General features: G+C 34.5%; 3 protein-coding genes and 1 non-coding gene across 4 annotated transcripts; 2 read left to right on the forward strand and 2 right to left on the reverse strand.

The window, feature by feature from the left end:
* Positions 1–89: 89 nt before the first annotated feature.
* LOC126604817 (uncharacterized) lies at positions 90–1,040 on the forward strand. Its single transcript, XM_050272130.1, has one exon. It carries the CDS (start codon positions 193–195, stop codon positions 991–993), a length of 801 nt encoding a protein of 266 aa, XP_050128087.1. The 5' UTR covers positions 90–192; the 3' UTR covers positions 994–1,040.
* Positions 1,041–1,159: 119 nt separating this feature from the next.
* On the reverse strand, positions 1,160–7,394 carry LOC126604815 (vacuolar sorting protein 39-like). Its single transcript, XM_050272127.1, has 12 exons — positions 6,856–7,394; positions 6,546–6,757; positions 6,233–6,364; positions 6,000–6,143; positions 5,791–5,903; positions 4,997–5,426; positions 4,104–4,433; positions 3,370–3,591; positions 2,906–3,148; positions 2,364–2,816; positions 2,080–2,178; positions 1,160–1,809 (listed from the first exon to the last, which is right to left on the reverse strand). Exons 1-12 carry the CDS (start codon positions 7,289–7,291, stop codon positions 1,609–1,611), a joined length of 3,015 nt encoding a protein of 1,004 aa, XP_050128084.1. The 5' UTR covers positions 7,292–7,394; the 3' UTR covers positions 1,160–1,608.
* Positions 7,395–8,425: 1,031 nt separating this feature from the next.
* TRNAI-UAU (transfer RNA isoleucine (anticodon UAU)) lies at positions 8,426–8,499 on the reverse strand. The gene has a single exon. It is a non-coding gene; the product is annotated as a tRNA-Ile (tRNA).
* Positions 8,500–21,640: 13,141 nt separating this feature from the next.
* Positions 21,641–24,607, forward strand: LOC126604820 (protein AE7-like 1). Its single transcript, XM_050272133.1, has 5 exons — positions 21,641–22,219; positions 22,323–22,428; positions 22,556–22,655; positions 23,819–23,864; positions 24,374–24,607. Exons 1-5 carry the CDS (start codon positions 22,108–22,110, stop codon positions 24,472–24,474), a joined length of 465 nt encoding a protein of 154 aa, XP_050128090.1. The 5' UTR covers positions 21,641–22,107; the 3' UTR covers positions 24,475–24,607.
* Positions 24,608–24,698: the final 91 nt, after the last annotated feature.

Raw genomic sequence — 24,698 nt, forward strand, 5'->3', positions numbered from 1 at the left:
GTCCCTTGTAATTACGTAAATATGTAGGGGCCTACTCGTAAATTCGTATGCGGGGACGCATAGCAGGAGATCCAAAACCGAGCAACAAGGTGGTTTAAAAAGTATAAATATCAAATAGTGCGCCAAACAAGCCCTACACCACTCTAGTCCAATTGAAGTCAAACCGCAACCAGAATCGTCGGCGGCGCATCAATGGCGGATCAAGAAGGTGGTGATTCTGAAGATGATGCAATACTGATCCCCGAGACCGCAACGCTCCTTCCATCGACTCAACATTGCCTCCACTCCATCAACTCAGTCGTCTTTATCCGGGAGCTCCGGTCTCAAGGCCTCTCTTTCCAGCTCTGGCCGGCCGCCACCACGCTCCTCACTCTCCTCGACGGCTACCACGGTGACCCTAGCACCAGTCCCCTGGGACCCACACTCTCGGCCTTGGACATACGGAAGCGCCCTCTCAAAATCCTCGAGCTCGGCTCCGGAACCGGCCTCGTCGGAATCGCCGCCGCAGCCACGCTCGGGGCTACCGTCACGGTCACTGACCTCCCACACGTCATCCCTAACCTTTTATTCAACGTGGAAGCGAACGTCTCCGTATTGGAAGCCAACGGCGGGATTGTCCACGTGGCGGCGCTGGGGTGGGGGGAAGCGGCGGACGTGGAGGTGATTGGGCGGGAATTTGATCTTATTCTGGCGTCGGATGTAGTGTATCACGATCATCTCTACGAGCCGTTGCTCAAAACGTTGCGTTTGCTGATATTAGGTGAGGCGGAGGAGAATGAGGAGGGAAGGGTTTTTGTGATGGCCCACCTGAGGCGGTGGAAGAAGGAGTCGGCTTTCTTCAAGAAGGCCAGGAAGGTTTTTGAGGTGGAGGTCTTGCACGTGGACCCCCCGTGCCATGGCTCCAGGGTTGGAGTTACTGTTTTCCGTTTTACCGCGAAGAAGTCGGGTCGGAAAATGTTGAATTCTACCGGCAATACCAATGTCACTGCCTAACCATCAAATTCCATCTTAGTTATTCTTGCGTTTTTGCACTTTTTAAATTCTAAACGAGTCTAAATGACGGGAGTTGAATTGGAATTCAACCTCATATGCAAAGTGACGGAAACCTGACGTTACTAAATTACAGGAGAGAAATTAGAATTCAACAACGGATGCAAAGTAACGGAAACACTGACGTTATTAAATTACGGGAGAGAAATTAGAATTCAACCTCGGATGCAAATTGATGAAACACTTGACGTTACTAACTGGCGTAACTCATTTTTGCTTGGGTTTATATTCTCAGTTGCCACAAATACAATGCATTTTTAATTTTAACTCAAAATGACGACTATTTTTACATTTTACAATCATTCCAAAGAAAGCTATAAATAACCAACAAAGAAAGCTCACAACTTCACTCTCACACAATCTACCATGAACCTCTGCCGAACATCGCGCACGGTGGCCACTTAAGCAAAACTAGCGAAACCCAGAATGCTTGGAGTGCCCGGCAAAGTGCAGAGTTAAACCACCGCCTTAAAGCTGAGACTTGTGCATGAATTTCAGCATCTGCTAACCGAAAGTGGAGGAAAGCGTTTCTCTTAGCCACATATGAATGCTTGATTTTCATCGCTTCCATAGCGGCGATCCTCTGCCCACGGTTTTCATACTTTGCGAGTCTCTAAAGCACACAAAGTGCACTAGTGTTTTCCCGTTTGGATACACGGCAAAGACACTTGTTCCTATTTTCTTCCTGCAAAGGGAGCACATGCTATCACTGGTGATCTTCACCACCCCTTTCCTTTGTTCATAGAGTTCATCTTTAACCTGTTTCAGATGATCATTTATTTATTAGTTCAGGTGAACCACGTTTAAAATCGTTGACATAAATAACTCGTTGGGGAATCTCAACCTCATCAAAGAGCATTTTAAATGAGCACTTTAAGATGGGACTAAACGAACGAAAGGACATGCGCCAAGGAGAAAAGGAGACTAAAGTAGAACACAGAACTAGGAGTTCAGTATCATCTGCAACAAGATCAAGCCTAAGATACCTACTCACTGCCGAACTAGATTCCAAGCACGATATATTCATACCTGCAGGTTCTCACTTTGCCTCAAACTCTTGATCACCGAAAGGTTCCTGTACGCTTCACTGGATTTTCTCAACAGAGGTCCCATAAATGGAAGCAAGTGCTGCAGATCAACATAGACAAGCATGAACAAACCAGATTAAAGAGACATCGACACCAATGCGTTAATCGAATATTTAAAAAACAGAATTCAAATATTCATTTCCTCAAACTCTTGATCACTATTTGCAAACACATTGCGTTGTGGTTGATAAAATCATATTCTATGAGAATTAATATGATGAATACCTGTAGCTTAGTTTCCCTTGGCAAAAGTTTAAGTGCCTGAGCTCCATTAATTCTGTCCCACCTTCGGCTCAACAAATCGAGGACCTCATCAAGCATGATTGTTGACCCTCCTTCCTCGCTATATTCCTCTGCATCTCCATCACTCCTGCTACTGTCAGTGCTACTTTGACTGACTCTTATGTCAGGTGCCACCTCTATTGCAGCAATTTTTTTAGCACCACGACCTCCTTTACTTTTAACTGTATTTGCAGAACCAACCTTTGGTGTACCGATATTCTGAGGTGATACTAAATTTGTAATTCGCTTCTCAAAGTTCTTGGTTGTTTTCCTCGGATTAAGATAAATTTGTAATAGAGTTAGGTATATATTGCCGGAAGATCTTGAAGATGGTTGATGAACTAAGGACTCATACATGCGATCACAATAGGACAGTGCCAGCTCAGGAACATGAAGCTACAAAAGTCAGGAACTTAATCAACTCAAACAGGATTCATATAATATACATACGTATTCTTTCTAGGATGTGAACATATAGAAAATACCTTATGAACATAGAGAGATAAGGCAAGCTCATGTTGGTTCATTTTTCCCAACAAAATTGCACGCTCTTCGTATAAAGCATCCGCTGGAAGACGTTTCAACAAAACCTCCGGACTATATCCTGAGATACTCTCTAAAGCAGACAATAATTTCTTTCTTGTTGAGGAGTAAGTTTGCTCATCCCATTTCTGCTGAGCGCTTAAATCTGCATACCAATCAAGTACTTCTGATAGATAGATATGTACCTGCCATGCAGTTTTGACTGGTAAATACCAGCATACTACTTGCATCACCAATTTACAGAAATTACAACAGAGTAGCTGAAATTGGCAACAGATATTTTGTTTCTGACAACTCTACCTTTTTAGCTTCTTGGCGAATCCAAATGACCCTTAATCCCAACTTATAATTGGTCTTACCATTTACATTTTGCAGATTATATTTGTGCACCATGCGTACATCTTACCATTTCATTTTGCAGATTTCCGGAGACCCCGTTTTCATCCATTGCAAGCATAAGCTCTAAGTATGTGGCCTGCAAGTTTGGAGCATGCTGCTTCAAGTAAGAGTTGACCAGGTCTGCTGGAATATTCCCATTCAGAAAGAGCTGAATTGTTTGTGTTGGACAACTTTCAAGAACAAGCATTGAATACTCCAGGACAAGCATGGGATCAGTCCCACACAGAGGCTGCACATAAGAAAACCGGTCATATCTATTTACGTATTTTACGTATATTTTGGTTCCTAATCCTAATAAAACAAGTAATCTGATCAGATAACCAAGTTCCTAAAACAATACATTTTCCAAAAAAAATAAAAAATTATGCTGGATGCTAAGAAATAAAACTCCATCCGTTGTATGAAACATTAAAATATAGTTCTATACTTCTGAAATAAACCCTACATCACAATTCTCAGTTCTATATTCCAAAGTATATGGAAAAACATCTGATGATAGTAATGCTGAAAAAAATTGTAGTGTCCAGTGATATGAAAAATTTTAAATGGTCCGGCAACTTGTGGTTGACTTAGCATTCATAATATACACCACGGATTTCTGTAATGCTACCATCTGGTTCCAGAGTCCAAATTCCAGCTATTGATGAATGTAAATCTTTCAAATCAATAACATACTCCAATTTCTAGAATATGACTAGCATATTCAAGATCAAAGTCATCAAACAGATTGAGAAAACCTACCTTGAGATATTCAACAATTGACTCAGGCTTTAACTTTTGGATCAGTTCAGTTTGCACTTGGTTAGATTTAGAATCTTCTACCAATTGATGCAAAAGTTTTAGAGCTTCATGGTGCATTGAATTGCACCTGTAAAGTTCTAACAAAGCAGCGTAATGATTATTTTTCTGGAGTATCTCCTCGCATATTTTTACTTCACAGTAGTTAAGACCTTTCAGTAATTCCAAAGCCACTGAAGCCTGTCCAGTAAGAAGTAGAGCTTGGAGTAGTACTGTATCCAGGATTGCAGCCATCTCCCTAGCACCAGAGGTAATTGGAACACTGCCACGCCCCTTACGTACCAAAGACAATGTGAGTTTGTTGATATCACAATTTAAATAAAAGATAGTGACCATATCAATATACAAAGAGAAATTCAAGTTGTGAAGATTCAGACGGGAATGTACACACACAAGGTCATAAATATTGATCAACTGAGAAAAACTAACTGCTGACATTTGAGTTATGCATGTTTGCCAAAGGCTAATATAATCTAATATAAGGCTAATCTAATCTAATATAAAAATGCGTGGTTCCTTTTGATAACCATGTGCTTCATGCGTAACCAAGCTAACTTTATGTAAGTAACCAACACATAGCTTTTTGTATTAAAAAGCATAAAGGAACAGGGTGGTAAAAACATAAATCTTTTGCTCACCAAAAAAGAAAAAGAAAGAACCATTTCTTAGTTTGCAACCAAAAATGTCACAATATCTGAGTTCAGACAAACAAAATCTGGCATGCTGCATTTGGTGACACAAAATTCTGATCACATGTTCATAACCCATATGAAATTTGTGTATCAATACCAGATAAAATATTGAAATCACATATAAAACAAATATAACTAGTTTACCTTGTTTGATTTCTTAAACCTAGATTCATAGGAGACAAAATTGTCTCCAACAGCATCTAAAACAACCTCTTCAGTTCCCTCAGCAGTGGCCTTTTCAATTATGCCATATCTTTTTTTCTGTAAGAACTTTATGAGAGCCATGAGAGTGTTATGGCTCATTTTTTTGGACTCGAGTGCTGCACTCTCCTCAGATTCCAGTACAGACGGAAGAGAGTGTTCCATATCATCTGATAAACCAGACGAACCTCTTGAGAGGTATGATGAATCCCCAGAAATATCCATTAGCTTCTCTGGCACAGCAACCATAGTTGTCTTCGGAAGAACAATAGATGGATACAAAGAAAGAACATAGGTTATGTCTACTTGAGATGCTAAAAAGTGCTCCATGGCGTCTTCATAGGCCCCATTATCAAAAAGATGATGAGCATATCTGTAAACAATAACAAAAAAATCCTTTAACATATAACAAGAAAAGGCATTAAACTAGCATGATTTATATGCATCAGCAAGTGATGAATTCTTTAAATCCACTGACTGATTCGCACAATTAATGCGCTTTTAGTATGCTTGGTAAACTTAAGGTGAAAGTTTACCAAGCATACTAAAAACGTTGTAATTGTGCGAACCAGTCAGTGGATTTAAAGAATTCATCACTTGCTGATGCATATAAATCAAACTTAAGCATTACATTGGCATCCTTACACATGTAAAATATAATACAAAGACATAAATATATTGCAAATTTGGCCCCAATACAATACATCAGTTTATTCACATAAGCAGAAAGTATTCACCTCATATGAATTGAGGCCTCCTTTGCAGCTCTAAGACTTGCTTCTTCTGGAGGAAGCATCTTACACAATGCCAACGCTTCATCAAAATCACCAGATGCTGTTAATTGTACAATCTGCAACGAAAACACACAATTCACACCTCCTTACCAAAGAAGATGGTGCATCTACAATATAAGCTGTAGTCAGTACAGCAAGAGCATCAGGAATACCTGGGCACCAAGAGGAACAGGGAAGAGACCATAAACAGCATTCTCTAATGCAACAATTACAGCATTATTGCTCTGTAGAATACGACGAGCATTTCTAAGAACAACCGTCTGTATCAATGGATAGGGATCCCGGAGCGACCGAACCTGCAAAAGGCACATCTTCCCTGTGTCTTGTAAAATTTTAAAAGCAGAAATAAGTACTTCTTTCTTTAGGCATATGAGGCCCAACGTACCTCAACATATCTTGGTAATAGAGCAATTGCATATGGCTTCTGAATAACAACAACATTCGGGGGATCCGACCAACAAACCCTGCCTTCTTGACAAAGCTTCCCGTTTTGGTCCACAAAAACCCCGATGTTATCCTAAAACACAAGAACACGCTTATCACTAATCAGTATTGCTTTTAGGAACCCTTCTACTATACATCAATGTACATACAGCCTTAAAATTCAGCAATGTATGCCATACATTGATGTTCTCTAAATTTTTTGCGTTTTTATTCCAAAACACAAACCAAATGGGACACACGGCAAAAGCAAGTACCTTTCCGAGAAGAAGCTCTCCGGAAGGAAAAGAAACCACCAGCGGCGGTGCTATTCTCCCCGAAGGAAACACCTCAGACAATGCACCATTTGTAGAATTCAGTATCATATACTCTCTTCTAATCCCTACGCATATATTTTCTCCACACCATGACATCGACTTCACCACATCCGGGACCCCAAATTCCTTCACTTCCACAAACCCTCGTCCACCTAAAGACATTCAATTCCCAAATCATTTCAAAATTCGAGCATTTTCAACTTAAATTCCTAAACACAAAAATAATAAGAATTAAAATTCATGTGAATACCGTCGTGCCGGAAAATACAGACCCGCTTCTGCCTCGCGAAGCAGAGGAATCCTCTGCGGTCGTCCCACGAGTAGACATTGGCGCCCTTCGCCTTCGTGATCACGGCAATGGTGCCCAGGTTCGGGAGGCCGTGAAACGCAATCGACTCCGAGAGGGAAAGTAGGAGCTCTCGGGATTCCAGGACCTCCATTGAAACCAAGGGCTTCTTTGAGAAACCGGCGACGTTCCTCTCAAGCGCGTACGGTTCCTTCTGGAGCTTGTGCGCGTGGTAATCAGACGGCGGAGAGCGGTCGGAGCCGGAGGAGTCCGGAGCATAGATTTTAAGAGATCCATCGGAGCAGCCGAGGAGGAGCTTCGGACCGTAGGATTCGATGGCTTCGATCTTCGTCGGGCAGTCACCGATGAGCTCGAAGGAATCATAGGCACTGTGTACCATGTCGTCGTTGTCCTTTGATCGGAATATTATGTTGGCTGGGAATGGTTATAGTGCTAGTGAGTCGTACGACGACGTTTCAGTTGTCTACACTATGACAACTAACTTTTAAACGCAGCCCAGTGAAAACTATACATACGTACCAAAATAATAGAATATAGCGATTTCAATTTCGTCCTAAAATATTTAGAACATTCCAAATAACTACGTCTCATTGACATCATAAACACATATTTTATGGACCTCTAAATTTTCACTGTCAGTCATTTTATCTAAGCTAAATTTTTAATTTGTAAATAATTATGCACATTATCACTTAACGCTAGTGATTTAATTTTTTAAATCTTAAGTAGTTATTTAAAATATTTTAGAAAAATAAGAATTTATTTACAATTTCTAATAAAAATTAAATATTTATCTGTACTTAACCCCAATATTTAGTTTAGATTTTTTTTTCTCAAATACATTTCTAACACCACATCTCCCACAAAAATAAAAATAAAAAAGAATTTTGAACACCAAGTTTATTGTTTTAGTTGGTTATGCTTAACTGTCTCAGACAAGTGTAAGAGGGAATCGGCTTTGAAAAAAAAATTTAAATTAATTGCTTTCTAATCCATCATCTATGGACGTGATTTCCACCCAAATGGATATTACTTGGGTTTACCAAAGTTAGTAATCAAAGGCCAGGGGAGTTAGCTCAGTTAGCAAGGTCTTTGCTTTGTATGCCGCCGTAACTAAGTTTGAGTTATGCTGCTAGCAATTCTCATTGGTACACAATCTATAAATTCTTATGTAAACTCGTATTGCTGGCAACTGGCAATTAGGTGTCATGCATAAGTTCTTCAGACTCGAGGTTGTGAGTATGTGCCCTAGCTTTAGTGGTGAGAGTAACCAATCTCCCTATAAACTTTATGTTACCCAAAAAAAACAGTTAGTAATCAAAGATATTTCAAATAGGGACTGTGTGAAAATAGCAAAATAAAAGTGGGGAAAATGTAAAAGGATCGTAATCAAAGATATTAGCATGTGCATGGAAGAAAACAAAGTTTAAAAATACTTCCTATAAAAAAAGGGATTGTGTGAGAATAGCAGAATAAATGTGGGGGAAAAAAAAACAAAAAATAGACAAAAAAGTGGTCCCGGCGGGGCTCGAACCCGCGACCTTCGGCTCATAAGACCAACGCTCTAACCAACTGAGCTACGGGACCACGATGTTAACTTTTTACACAATATTATTAATGTACGTTTCTTTTGTTCTGGTCCTTCTTCCCACCTATGGTAAATTACCAGTAAACGTCAATTACCAGAAATTTCTAAACGAACAATGCATTAAAAATTAAAGAAAAACTAATGAAAAGTTAAAAAAAAATTTAATTTTAATGAAAAATGACAAATAAAGGTGTAGTGAATAGTATCAATGAAAGATAAAAATTTAGTTTTTCGTTAAAAGTGAACAATACCGAGAGTGTTACGTTAAACTCTTTAATTAATAACAGAGCTAAAGTAAATGCCCAAATTTACAAAGCTTTTAACTTAGCAAAGTTAATTCATGTATACGAGGGAGATTCTGCCGTATAACTGTATTTTATTCTTTCACTTTTATTTGTTACTAATAATAATATTATAAACAAAGTGATATGAGAAATAAAAAGATAAAATAAATAACTGATTACATGCAATATTTTGTTGATACTGCAAAATAATTCTTACCAAATTTCCCACTTTTAGTCCAAAAATTTCTTCTTTACATTACACGTGGTTTAGTTGTTATGTACAATGATACATTTTTATATTGAGAAGTGAAAAATGAATTAGTTATGAACTTGTCATTTATGAGATTCAAATCTAAGACTTTTTAAATGATGACCAATACTACTTAGAGAATAATAGAAGTAGCACACGTGACTTATATTTAATTGCTTCTTATTGAGAAATTTGGAAATATAATCATTTTAAAAAGCACTTATTGAATATAACCTAATTTTTTCAATTCTTATAAAACTAACTAAAATTGACATTTAAAAGACTTAATTACCCTTGGATTAAAATTCTATTTTTCTCCTAAAGTTGTGATTTTTTTCTCTCAACCCCATTGAACCGCTATGGTCCAAATACAACTGCAATGCTCTGTTGTCTCAACGAAAAAATATTAAACCAAGAGAACAACACACCAATCACTTGACCCCATGAAATTAAGGCCCTCTACCGCATGATGAGACTCACGATTGCTACCCGATTCGTAATACAGTAGTTATTGAGCGATGTATGAGTTTGGGAGAAGTATTTAAGACCTTGAGTTGTCACGCCCCGAACCCAACATACGTCCAGGATCGACGCGTGACGTCACCCAGCGTCCGTATATCTAACAGATTCCGCCTCCGAGATATGTACAAGGCATAACTCAAGATCCAACTGCATAATAATTTTTCGTAAGCTTTATGGCTGCATCTAACCTCTTCGTTAAACTGCCTACGTACCCTCAATAGGAATCAAGTCATTCGTAGTTCAACTTTGCTATAACTCGACATATAACACAGTCTGTTCAAGCTGTTGATGCACAAAATCAGCGAAGACTTTGGTACAACAGAAAGTGTCAGGTTTTGTGACCTTCGCTTGGTTGCTTCGGTCACTAGTGAGGATAAGTACGTAAATGAATAGAGACAGAGAAGCAAACACAGGATGTACGTGGTTCACCCAGATTGGCTACGTCCACGGAGTATAGGAGTTCTTATTAGTAGTGAAGGGCTTACACAAGTACAAAGGATCAAGCTCTCAATTTAGTGAGTTCTTGTGAATGATTTAACACAAATGGCATTAGGCAATATTGTGGGGGAATGACCCCTATTTATAGAAAAACTTGTAGCTTTGTCACATTGACATGTGTCATGTTGTGATTGGTTCTTGATGTCGACACGTGCTGCGCTCTGATTGGCTTCTAATCTTGACACGTGTCGAGTAGTGATTGGCCTCCTGGTCGGAGGGGAACTCTTCTGGGTCCTTGACAGTATAGCGTTGGCCGGTGCTCGGTAGTTTCGGGATTGGTCAAGTATGGTACAAACACAAGCCAATATGCATAACATTTCTTAATCAAACATTTGGACTTGACGAACATGAATTATTCGATTCAAACTACATAACAACCGGCATGACAATCAAGGTTTCTATTTCATCCATCATATACATCATTATGTTTCAACATAAAATCGCTATTCATATCATGTAATATATCAAAGAATCAATAAAGCACAATAATATCCTCTAGTCGTATTGATCACTGATCTAATCATTTTAATAACAACCATAGTCAACATCCTTCCACAATCATCTCAAGTAACCAATTCCATGATATCAAGGAGGCACGATATTAACATTTAATTATGTTGATCAGTTAATCAGATCACATCTCAATGCACAAAATTAATAAAGGACTTCTATATAATTCCATGCCTGGATTTCAAGTAATAACTTGATAATTCTAATTTATATTCACAAGATTTATTGTGGATAATTCTCATTCACTTGAATCCAGGGTACAAGTCTAACTTATGGAAATGAGCAAGAGTAGGGATTTTGGACCACTCAACGAAATCCAAATCAGGATACGATTCCGGACCACTCAACAGAATCCAACCACATCGGGTTCTGGATCACTTAACGGAACCAAAGTTATCAATCGGTTTCTTGCATGCAAAATTAGTGTCATCGATCACAATCTACAAACATCAAGTATAAAATCATGCTTTATGAAATCATAATCAAGTTACTGACAACTTCGAAGGAGCCACCTAGACATCCAACGACTTTTCTAATTCAAAAAGATTCTCAAAATCCATCATTCATATGTACATTAAAAACTAGGGCTAGATGGACGCAGTTTGGCCGAAGCCTACATCTTTGAAGCTATCTCAATCCAAACTCAATGAAACCAGAGGTGGATACGATCCCGGACCATCACTTAACGGAATCGCGGAAGGCCAATAACCATATATACAATGGCTCAAAGAAATGAGACGAGCACAAGTTACTTAATTTACCAAAAGCTCAACCAAGGGAAACAAGGCACAAATACTAAATTTAGAACGAATCAATGAAGCAGAAGATGAAACCATATCGAAGCAACAAATCCCCATCACCACGGGTTAACAGTCTACCACTAGTCCTCACATTTCATCACAACATGCCAATCAAACCAATCAAACCATATTTCAATATATACAGGTCAAATCTCATTTCATAAACTTAAATCAATGGCTAAGCATTAAAAATAACAATTCAATAGAAAACATATTTATAAAACCAAGTCATATCCACATAGGATAACAATTACGAAAATAGGGTAATCACCAATATCACATATATTAAAGTCACTCACATGAGGTCCACACTAATGCACTCTAGCATGGAATTCAAGGCATCAAGCTCTATCACCGCAAAAAACAAAGCACAATTCCACATTTAGATTTCTCTCGATAAATTCACATGCCCAAAACTCTCATAAGTCTCCCACAACGACATTTAATGAGAATTAAACCGTCGATCATAGGTATGGTCCATGATCTTACATCACTTTGCTCCGTAAGATCCAACCACTAGATTTTCACTAGTAAGTTCCTAAGGTCCAACAACTGATAACTATGGTGCTCACAAAATTGTAGAACGATCCAACGATCGAATTGTCATCAATCACACAAACAAGTAGTGGTCAAATTTGATCACCACACCAAACAATTGAATTTTGGGAAACCAAGCTAGACATAGGTTCATAGGGTCACTAGAAGGTATTTGGTACTTAAACAACACTCGTGGACGGTCCCACGCACCACCACATGCGATGGTAACCATGGTGAAGGGTTTGAAAACCCAATTTTTCAACCTTAACCACAAGGGCTCAAATTTACATGGTAACTAGAGCTCAATAAGGGAAACATTATTCACAACTAGGCCAACAACAAATTCTAATTGGAAACCATCCAATTTCATCAGGGAAAACCGGGTTTCTAGGGTTCTACACACCCAATTCTAAAACGAATACGAAAGCACAAACCACGTATACCAACTTGAAGATTATGAAGAGTAGATGAAGTTTCATACCTCACTTGAGGGAAATGGTTGCCGGAATCGCCGGAAAAATGACAAAACCGCCGGAAAACCCGCGGGACTTTGCTGCCTCAAACTGGAAAAATGGATAAGAAAATGGAAAATCTAACATTACAGAGTTGTAGGGCTCGTCAAGAGCTTTCCATGAACACTAAGATCACCCAAAACAGAGATCGGATAAAGAAGATATGAGCGGATCAAGTTTGTAGGTTAACGGGTTTAATTCGCCCCAAAACGGGCTTTTTTTCTTTCTTTCTCTCGCCACACTCCCGTGGCTTTCTTTCCCTCCCTTCTTTCAGCCACTCCCGTGGCTTTTTCTTCTTTTTCATATTTTTTTTAAGTAACAACTTCAAACGTCCGTAACTATACCATTATAATCCGGACTCACAAACGATTTTTGCCTATGCGTTCATGATCTCGATATCTATTCAACAATATAAACTGTGACCTCGAATGGTCTACGGATTTTAAATAATTAATTTCCCAAAAAATAATATAAAATCTCTATAATACCAATACGTAAATTATAATAATGAAATCCAGAAACGGGATTTCACATGAGTAGTAAATTCAATAATTGAAATAGAGATGAGGGGTTTAGAAAGGAGAGACATGGAAGTTATTGAAAAATGGCTCAAATGGAGAAGTATTTGAGACCTTGAGTTGTAAATTCAATCTTTGTATTATTACTTACTTTTTTGAAATTTTGGAATATAGCCATTTAAGAGAGCAAGCTTTTTAAAATATGGAGTTTTAACAAAATTGGCCTGCACTATTCATTCTTAATCAAAATGATATTTTGTATATAAAAAATCCATAATAGATCAAACTCTTTTCTTTATTTACTCTTATGTCATTATTTCATTATTGTAGAGGGGTCCACAATGATGTTGACATTTTCGTCTGATCAAAATACATTATTTTGCATGATGCTATTCAACTTATGTTAATTTGCTATCAGCTCTACATGCTTCCATCATGTTGTCGATGTTATACAGCTCTTCTTCTGTCAAATTGTTCCAGTATTGTTCATCGCCTTCTACTAGCTATGCATATCTTTCTCTATCTTATTTCACCTTATAATACATATCTTCTGTTTCTCCTTTGAAATTTTGAGGCTTCCAGTATGGCTGATGTTGGGCTTTTGACTAGCTGTAAATATGCATTTCTTCTTCTTCTGCTACTAATATCATATCATACCTAAAATCTTCAAATTCATATAAGGCAAACATTTGGATCCCTTAAAATTTTAGAATATTTTTGTATGAAGGAGTCCACCTATGTGAGAAGATAGAGGATAATCTAAAGGACTTTTCATTAATCATGACTATATGCCTAACTTTCTCCTTATGCATATGTACATACCAATCTGGATGACTACTAATAAAACTTATACAAATTTCTGTCCACTTTTCCAGATAATCTTCTGCTACTTTTATAAGTTTTTCAGGAAATGATTCTAGTTGGGAAATATGGTTAATGAATATTTTATCAAGATAGCCAAACTCTAATAGTAAGGCCGATGTAACTTCTACCACATTATGCTTTTTCTGATGCTCATAACTAAAATGTCATGGTCTAAAATCTCTCATGTTAATCCTAGCCACAACTATGCTAACATCTGGTTTACAAATACAATTATCTATACTATCACAAAGACATGGTGGATACATCCTTGTAATAATATTCATCCCTGATTTTGGATCAAAGATGGACTGATACAAAACACATTGTAATTGTAACTCTTTCATGGACTGTGATACTCTGCTCAGGATCTCATTTTGCATATCTGGTGACATTATTCTTAATTTTGCTTTTGAAATTTCTTCTAATAAAATATCATCTAATTTTAAGTCTAAAGATATGTTCCTAAGTAAACTTTCATATCTTTCTTGTTTTTCTTTATCACTCAAGTGCTGATGCTACTCATTATTTTGATGCTGCTCCATTTCAATGTTTTCTTTTAATAGCTCAATCTTGACTTCTTCTATGGACTCATTAGCCTTTTGTTCTATGGGTTCAATAATCTATTTTTCTTTATTTTTATGCTGATCAATTTCTAAACCTATTTTCAATTCTCTTTTCAAAATGTCACTTGCATTTTGCTGCATTCTAAGATATTTGAGTTCTTAGTTTATTTTGGTAAACTTACCAAGTAATGGCTCATGGTCTCTAGAAATGGCTTGAAGTTTGTGCTCAAGAGAATGAATATGTTGCTGACTTTGATGAAAATTAAAATTAAAACTATCAAACTTTTGTTCTATGGCTCTAATTAATTTTTCATAACCTAGCCTCATATTTGGCTGTTTGATTTGGATATTTCAAAAATTATTTAGGAGAACTTGTTGCCTATTAGAGAGTCCTGGTACTCTTAGCCTATATCTCAGAGTTGGATTTCTAATTCCTTCAACAATATTGCCATTAAAGTTGAAAGTTGGTACTGGTGGTGATGGTGGTCTGCTTATGCTATTTTGGAATCTATTGAATGGTGGAGGTCCCTGGTGAACATTATGCTATTGAAAGATGCCATTCTGCCTTGTGATCTTGTGCTATGTGAGGATGATGGTCCATGATATTCCACTCCTGTTCAACAAATTAATCTTGATAAGATATCGGCTAATGTATTGTCATTACCTTTTATATGTTCAAGAATTGGTTTAAAACCATTTCCTGTAATTGAATCAACAAAATTAACCCATTTTCGAGCTGCATGTTTATTAACATGTATCTTGTTATAATGAGAAACTATATTTTGACAATATATTCTAATCGTAAATACTTCATCATATAAAAATAACGAAAATGTCTCAAGTGAGTTAATTATTCCTAAAATTTCTAAATTTGTTGATGGTAATCTTGACTGTACATCACTAAATTTTCCTGATGAATATCTACAAACTTGTTCGTAAAACTTTGGTGACTCCTTATGCTTTTTTTGGTATAATATACATGCTCATCCTAATGATGAAACATTTGTTTCAACTATTTTATAATTATCATCTAGTGATAATGTTAATGGCTTAAGTTTAATAATTTCTTCATTTATATTTTGAACTAATTTAATATATTCACTATTAAAATACTTTTGTCCTATTTTGCTAGTTTTACTATGTAATACTGCTATTTTTTTGCCTAAATCAGGGATAAAATTTCTTTCATAATTTAACAATCCTAAAAATGCTTGTAACTGTTTTTTATCTTCTAATTTGTCTAGAAATTCTAAGACCTTTTTAGCTATATGATCTTGTAATTGTATTGTACCTGACTTGATATATATTCCTAAAAATTCTATATCTTGCTTTTCTAATGCTATTTTATTTTTGCTAATCACAATTCCATTATTGATAAATACTTGTAAAACTATCTCTAAGTGTTTCCTATGTTCATTTCTATTTTTACTATGTACTAAAATATCATCTACATACACACTACAAAATTTATCATATTTCTTGAAAATTTGATCCATCTTTCTTTGAAAGATCGATGGAGCATTTTTAAGTCCAAATGGCATAACAAGCCACTCAAAATGTCATTCTGGACAAGTAAAAGTTGTCCATTCAATTAATTCTTCTGCTAATCGTATTTGCTAAAATCCTGATTTACAATCAAATTTACTAAAATATTTACTCTCTTGAATTTTATTTATGAGCTCATCCTTATTTGGTAACTTATAACTATCTTCATATGTATTATCATTTAATCGAATGTAATTATAAATTATTCTAGTCTTACCTCTCTTAAGCTCTGAATGTTTTCTAACTATAAATGCTGCTGATCTATGTCTAGACTTTGAGGGTCTAATGACTTTTAAATTTAACAACTATTTTATTTGTTGCTCAAACTCTTATTTATCTAATAAACTACAAGGCATATCAGTTGTCTTAATGGTTAAATCTGGATTAATTATATCTAATTTTGCTAGTATTTTATTTTTATTCCAATGTAATTATGGGTCTTCTCCTATAATCCTAGTTTGTTATGCTAATTGCAATAAATCTTCTAAACTCTTTGGTTTATTTAACTGTAATATTTCTATACGGGTTCATTCTTCTAAAATCGGATATTCATGTTCAAATATGTCTTCATCAAACTCTTCTACGTTATTATGCTCATCATTTTCTTTTGAGTTTTCTAAACAATAACCATCTTGACTATTAGACTTCTATACTTATGCTTTTGTATGTTTCTACAGTATTACTTTGGTCAATTATTGTAATACCTCTTTTGAAAAATGTTATGTTAGGATTCATAAATAAAAAACCTTGTAAACTTTTCAAAAAGTTTAATATTAAAATAAATGGATATGATCCTACTGGTTAAACAAATGTTAATGGTAAATTAAATTGTTGTTTTTTACTTTAATAGACTCATTATTAATACAATGTGTTAAATAAACTGGTCTCTCATCAAATTGTGTTAGTTTTATTGGTTTTGCTAATTTTTGTCTATATTTTTCTGGTACTAACTCTTCTCTTATGATACTCTTTGTACTCTATGTATCTATCATAAATGTTGTTTGTATCTTATGTTCTTTTGCTAATTCTATTTCGCAATTTATGGTAATTAAAGAACTATTTTTTTTACTTTTCTACACTATGAAAAATATTTCCTTATATTTCAATACTTTCTTTTGATTATGCTGAATTAACTTCTAATAACCCATTACTATAACATTTTTCACATAATATTGAATATGTATTATAGTACTTATTTGCAACTAATTTACTACACTTATGACATTTTTCTGGCCAACCTAAATTAATGTATTTATATTCTTCTTCATGTTGTTCTTCTATGAATGCATGCATATACTCTTCTAAATTACTATTTGTGCTACTTGAATTTTCCGAGTCCGAATCTATCATATTTATACTTTCTATACTATAAATATTCTCATTATCACTTAAATCATCTAAGTTATATATTGACTGTATATCTTCATCTTCTTCTAACTTAAACAACTCCATCAAATGTACTTTTTCTCTTGACTGTTTTCCTAATTTTGGACATTTAGGTCTAATATGTCCAGCTTCTTCACATGAATAATATTTACAACTTCTCTTATCTTTTGGTGCTTTATATTTTCTAATCCAAGGTCTACCACTTCTTTTCCTAAATTATTTTGGAATATATTTTCTCTTCCTATATGTTATTGAAGGTCTTATGCTGAAATTCTTATGTGGTTTGTATCGTTTGTATGACTTATATTTTTTTTTGTATATTTTCTTATGCTTATTTTTCTTATGGCAACCATACTGTTGTGGTAAATCTATATTTTTACAACTCATATAAAATTGCTTCCTAATTTGTTTCTTAACTTTTATTTGACTACACTCTTATTTAAGTATATCATATACATGTTGAATTCTAGGTCCTATTGCAATATCATTTTTCTTTGGAAGCTTTTGTCATTCATTCCAAATCTTTTCACCTATTAGTCATTTTATTTTTGTCATATAAATATCTAATAAATTAATATCACTAATTCTACTTGTTCTTCCTAAATATTTAAAGAAATATGTGGTATACTCAGTTATAAACTGTAAATCACAAATTTGTAATTGTTCTAAATTTCTAATTGCTCTTATTTGTTCTTGTTCGCTTCGGCTATCTAACCTATTATGATCTAAAAATTCTTGTTTAATCAAAGTAACAAAACCATCAATATTAAAATGTGTTTTGGCTGCCTGATGATGTTCTGGATTTTGAACTTTCCATGATTGGAAATAATAAAAAGGTAAACCATCTAAAGCATGTTCAAAATAATCTAACATATTTTGTGAATTACAAAAATCTAACATTAATGATGCATGTACGCAACATTTTTCTCATCTCTCAATCGTTCTTTCCCAATCTTGTGGATATACATTATGTAAATTTAATTATATTACCAGCTATATTAATTTGTTCTAACCTCCTCAAATATGGAATCCTATTTTTTCTAGGTTGTTTTATCATGCTTTCTTCTATATAATCTACTTTTGCTTTTTCATTATATTGTTCATTTATTGGTCTCAAAAATTGTTGATCAGTTCTACTTGCGTGTCCTGGATTTTCTACTCATGCTGTACTACTTTCTTCTGCTGGATTACATTCTTCTTTTAATTCTAATAAATTATTATAATTTTTTTATCCTAAAATATGTTATACTCCTATTTCTAAAATCAAAATTTTCATCTCTTCATTTGAAATTATGTGTAGTCCTAAATCATGTGTCTTGTATTTTTCTAAGTACTCTTCTTCATCTAAATGATCAATATCTTCTATAAGCTTATCTACAATATGATCAAAAAATTTCTCAACTAAATTAATATCTAAATTATCAAAAGCCATATGTATACTCTCATTTTCGATCTCACTCTCATCCTCTTCTATTTTTTCAAGTTGTTTGTAATTACTAAACCTAATTGTTGCTTAACCTGTACTAGTTTCATATATATATATATATATATATATATATATATATATATATTTGTACTTTATCTGGTTGTCTATTTCTTGCTACTTGTAAATTAGGTAATGTTCACTGAATTCCTTCTAAAAAATCTATTATCTACGGGTTTTGTTTTTATCATATTTACATGTTTACTATCAAATGTTTGAACTAAATTTTGAAATTCTAAATTAAACTTATGATTATATCTATCGGGCACTTTACCAATATACATTAAGTTAATACACAAATTTTTATACTCTCCTTTCATATTATAATTTTTTTTCTTATACTTACTTTAATATAATTACTAAATTCATTAATTGTCATAACATAATTTGGAATACAACATATGACTGCTAAGTTTGAACTTAAATCTACTTCAGCTGTAGCTATTGCTGCTTGTTGGTGATTATCTTATCTAATGTTTTTGTTCCTACTTGTACTCTGGTTACTCATGCTATTCCAAATAATATTGTTCCTATATGAATTTGACTGAAATGTGATTTTCTCAAATGCATAACTACTTCCTTACTAATTAAATTAAGTGTAACTTCTTTATCGATATAGCTAACTTCAAGTTGATTGATGCTACTTACAATTCTACTTTTGTTTTCAAATAAACCTAATTGGTACAAGTTATATTTATTTTTCTGTTTCTCTCAAAACCTCTTCGAATAAATTCTTGTGCTTCTTCTTCATTTGGATAAATATATTCAGCTCTAACTACTTCTTTTCCTTTTTTCCTAAGGAGTTTCATCTTCTATTATCAAAAGGATTTAGTTTAGGTCTTCTAATATTACTATTTGCACTTAAAGTTAAATTTTCTAATTTATCTAGCAAAGATGGTGGAAGTGATGAAGATGCGTTATGTAAAACTTGGTTTATTTCTGCTATTTGTTCTTTAACTTGATCTAATTTTTTCAGCCAAACTTAAAACTAATTGAATAATTAAATTATTTTGCCTAATGAGAATAGTACTACTGGCTACTTGTGTTGAAAAATTTGTTAAACCTAATGGTTCTTTATCTAACTTACTAATTTCTTTCAAAGATTGGATATATTTTCTGTTAGTTCTAGAATTGGTTATTAAATTAATAATTTATCTATTTTATTATGCGACTTATCTACTTGTTCACTCAACTCTTTTTGCACTAATTGAATTTTTTGAACTTCTAATTTTAACTGCTCAACTACTTCTAATAATCTAAGTTCTACTAGCTTCAACTTACTATCTATGAGGTCAACAAACTCTTTTATCTATCTTTTGGTAGCCTTTGAATATTTTTATTATTATATTCTAATTGAGATGTAATATAGTTTAAATTTTGTCTAATTGTTTTTATGGATTTTTTTTGAAAATGCTTTAACAACTGGTTTAACAAATGATTATATTTATTATTTTCTAATTATATATTTTTTGCTTGACTAATAATAAGATCTACAATACTATTGTTTTGTGGATTTTCTTCACTATGCAAAATATGATTATGCTTTCTGATGGAAAATAACAAACTAAACTATTTTGGTTTAAGGTTATTTTTCTTTTTTGAGGTTCACTAATTTCTAAATTAAGGTAATCTATCATAAACTAAAGTCTACATTTCTCAATAGAAAATAACAAACTAAACTATTTTGGTCTAAGGTTATTTTGCTTTTTTGAGGTTCACTAAATTTCTAAATTAAGGTAATCTATCATAAACTACAGTCTACCTTTCTCTAGAGTTACGGCTAACTGATTTCTTAGAAACTTTATTTCTTCTCTCAAGGTCTCTAAAACTTGATATGTTTCTCTTTTTGCTTCTAAAACTGTATGTTGCACTTCTGTATTATTATATTTACTAATAAATGAAGGATGTTCAAGATAACCAAGATAAAACTTCTGCTTCTTCAAAGTCCTACTAATTCTTTTGGATATATATGTTAATCTTCTCTTTATGCTACTTATAGTTGGGTATCTGGGACAATAAATACCTAGTGGCTGTGGTTGACAAGGTTTACAAGGATAATAATATATGTTGTTCATAAAAAATAAACAAGTGTGATATCAGTAGTATCAATGACTTCCATCCTTAAAATACTTTACTATTATAATTATACTATTAAAATGCTAAACTTGGCTCTGATACTAGATTACCACAGCAAGGCCTGGTTAAATAGTCGGATGACCATTCTAACAACTAGACACAAAACCTTGCATATGGAACTCGACATGTTTTAGCATGACGGCCACTCACAATGCAGATATAAGGCCTTAACGGCTGAACTCAGAGGTACTCTGGTTAATGTCTAGTTATTTGTACGACAAGCATTCAACTATAACAGATTGCTCGAACAAAGTATGATCGTCAGTTTAGTAGGTTAATAATATAACTACAATAGTGTTTCCCTGTTTGGGATTAGAAGTCTAATTAAACACACACATTAAAGAAAGAAAAGAAAATTTACTTAAGACTTGGAGATTGCTTAAATATGTACACTTGAACTTTTATTGATATATAAAACGTTTACAAAGATAGTTGTTTACAAGAAAGTGTTTACAAGGATGCAATGAAGGCTACAAGTGAAGATGATGTGAGTATATGGTGAGAGTAGGGTGTGAGAAGATGGTGTTCAGGTGTTGAGATATTGAGAGATTGAAAGATGGTTTTTACAATGAATATAATTCCTCTTTACATACACTGAATGAGGATACTAAAATAAAAAATTCTTTACAATTGAATGGTGTGCCTTATCTTCCCTTTTTGGCATTTTTTCTGAATTTGTAGACATTGTTTCTGATTCTGGCGGGATCTTGTATTTTCTTTCTTTTGTTTTGATAAAGGCCATGTGAACCCATGTGAATCCTCCTGCATGGTTATCCGTGCCCTTACTTTATCATTTTGCATTCAATTGTTGTGTAAAGATTTTCAAGGGTTGCTGCATGTTTTGCCTCTCTGGAGCCCTCCTTTGTCACCTTTCTTATGTCCAGTTTGGGTATTATAAAAAAAAAAAATTGTCCTGATGATTAAAAGGAAAGATTTTTGGAGGTTTTGGTTAGTTTTCCATTTAAATATGGCTTATTTTTTCTAGTTCTTGTAAAACTAACCAAACTTGCAATTCAAAAGACTAAATTATTCTAAGACTAAAACTTTCTCTTTAAAAACATGAGGTCTCGAGTAATAATACAAAGATAAATAAAAAAATCTCAGCAACTTGAGCTCTTGACCAGGTAAAGCTGTGAAGCATAGAAAGTAAAAAACTTGGACCGCAAACTGTAAAGAGGAGGAAGAAGAAGAAGAAGAAGATGACGTTGGGTCTGATCAATGCGAACCCCGTGGTCCACGCTAAGAAGGAAAGGGTTGCTCGCACCGAAGATCTCCACGCCGACGACGCTGTCGATCCTCTCGATATCTATGATATCCTTTCCAATTCCTTTATTTATTTTTTTATTTTTATTTTCTGATTTAATTTTGTAAAAGCTTGGTCAAACCTTTTGCGATCCTTGACTGGAAATTGTAAATTTCGTGAGGGATATTAGAGATCCGGAGCACCCCTATTCGTTAGAGCAGCTCAGTGTGCTTTCAGAGGAGTCGATCACAGTGGATGACAAGCTCGGTCGTATTCTGTGAGTATTATCATTTCTCAGTTTTCAGCTTCAATTTTCTTTTTTTCTGATGATGTGGATTCTGGGGTTTTAGAGAAATCACCAAAGTTTGGAATTTTTTATTTTTATTTTTAAATTTTGCTTGAAGGATAACTTTTACGCCGACAATTCAGCATTGCAGTATGGCAACAGTGATAGGTCTGTGCCTGAGAGTTAAACTAAAACATTGCTTCCCTCCTCATTACAAGGTGAGTTTGCTTGCTATGTAAGAGATTTTGGTGTACTTAGCTTTCAACCAATTAGCCGGGTTTTCAATTTAGGTTTTGACGGATTTTAATGAATTGGTTAAAAGCTAAGTGCACCAAATTTTGATGGAGTTGGATTGATTTTTAGAGATTCCATGTAAAATTTTGAGTTAATTAGCTCAAATTCTCGGTGAGATTTGAGAATGCTTAAACTACACTATAAAATCTCTCGAATTCCCTCGAATTCCCCAACCTTTTAAAATCCTTCAAAATCAATTTCTAATTGAATAGTCCTAGAATGTTATAAACTCCTTTAAAATCCTGATTGAATACACTTTGACTTAGAATAAAATCCTGATTCAATACACTTGGATTTGTAAAAAGAATTAAAATCTCTCAAAATCCCAATTGAATACATCCACCCTTAATTTATCCAATGCCTTCTGATTTAGTTATGCGAAAATTCTATCGTGCCTTTGGAGTGTACTAGAAAATCCCTTAGTCTTTAGTTATGACTCGATCAATTTTGGTAGTTGCAATGGGGACCAAAATTTGTTGCTGTTTAGTACAAACTCTCATGGTGCTAGATGAGACACATCATTCTCTATTTTTCTTAGATAGTTCTCACTCAATTATTTGCTAGTTGGTTAATGTGATACTTGATGTGTACTTGTTACATTAATATGACGGTTACGATCATCTGTTGTTTGGCACCTAATGCAATTAGAAAATGTCGTCCCCTTGCACCACACGCTACGTGTTCACTCCATTTTCTGATAGGGGTTGGAGAAATCAATACTAGGGATCAGTAGAAATTAGCCTCCTATGTGAGCTGTGACTGCCAACTTAGTTTTCCCATTTGGAGTCACTAAACTATATTCGGCGTGTTAAAAGTGTCCCAAGTTTTATCTTAATTGACAACCAATTTAATCCAGAACCAGTGCCAAAGCCGGGTTTTATTTTTGTAATTGGTCTATTTTGAGAAATAAGTTTGAAACGATAATGAGAAATAACATGCAAATAGACTTGTTCTGGCGTTTATGTTTTCGGATGTTAGATATCTAGCTTTTCTTTAGTCAGAGATGTTAGATATATCATTGATTTGCTTTGCATTGTAATTGTTTAGCTATTGTCTTAACCATACATTTGATGATGCATTAAAACAGGTTGACATTAAAGTATCTCCAGGATCTCATGCAAATGAAGAATCAGGTAATCTCTTTTCCCCTGTTTAGCATCAAAAAATGACTTAAGAAATCTTGTCACAATATCATCTTCAGAAAAGGGCTGTTGTAAGTAACTTGGCTTCCTGTCCTGGCTAGTTACGTGGCATATTTGTAACTTTGTATTGTGCGTAGGGAATTGTTGGACCACTCATTTCACTTAATATCTTTAGGCAAGAACAGAAATGATTGGGTTATATGTTTTATGAAAGCAGGGAAAATAAATCCTATATACTTTTAAGTAGTTTTGACAAATGTTACCACTTACCAAACCGGTTTTTGGTGCCTCAAGACGTTTTTGCTTAGATACACATGATCCATCGATGACGCATATCTTGGCTTCCACTGATAACATGTCAAGTATCAAGAACACATCAAACATAGTTTGTGAATTTCCAGTGTTCGAGGAGTAACTTTTCTTCATTGCATTTTGACATCTTTCTTGTGAAAAAATATTCAAGACTCAGATTTGAAATTTGTTTCTTTCCATTTTTCTAGTTAACAAGCAGTTGAACGATAAAGAAAGAATCGCTGCTGCACTGGAGAATCCCAACCTTCGCCAACTTGTGGACGAGTGCCTGTATTCTAATGAACTCTGACCAAGTAAACTTCACAGCTCAAAACCCACTGTACAAAGGAACCTCAGTAATGCATATGCTATAAGTACTTCTTGTTTTGTTGTAATATTACTCAGCATGTTCGTCTCTATATAAAGGAGTTGCTTTGCAGTGAGTGGCCTTGTTTTGTCTACATGAAATTCAACTGCAAAGCTTGTTCGTAATATTACTTGATTTAACAAGGGTACAAGCTTGTGATCGACGTA

The sequence above is a fragment of the Malus sylvestris genome, chromosome 15, assembly GCF_916048215.2.
Source record: "Malus sylvestris chromosome 15, drMalSylv7.2, whole genome shotgun sequence".
In the NCBI taxonomy this organism is placed as follows: Eukaryota; Viridiplantae; Streptophyta; class Magnoliopsida; order Rosales; family Rosaceae; genus Malus; species Malus sylvestris.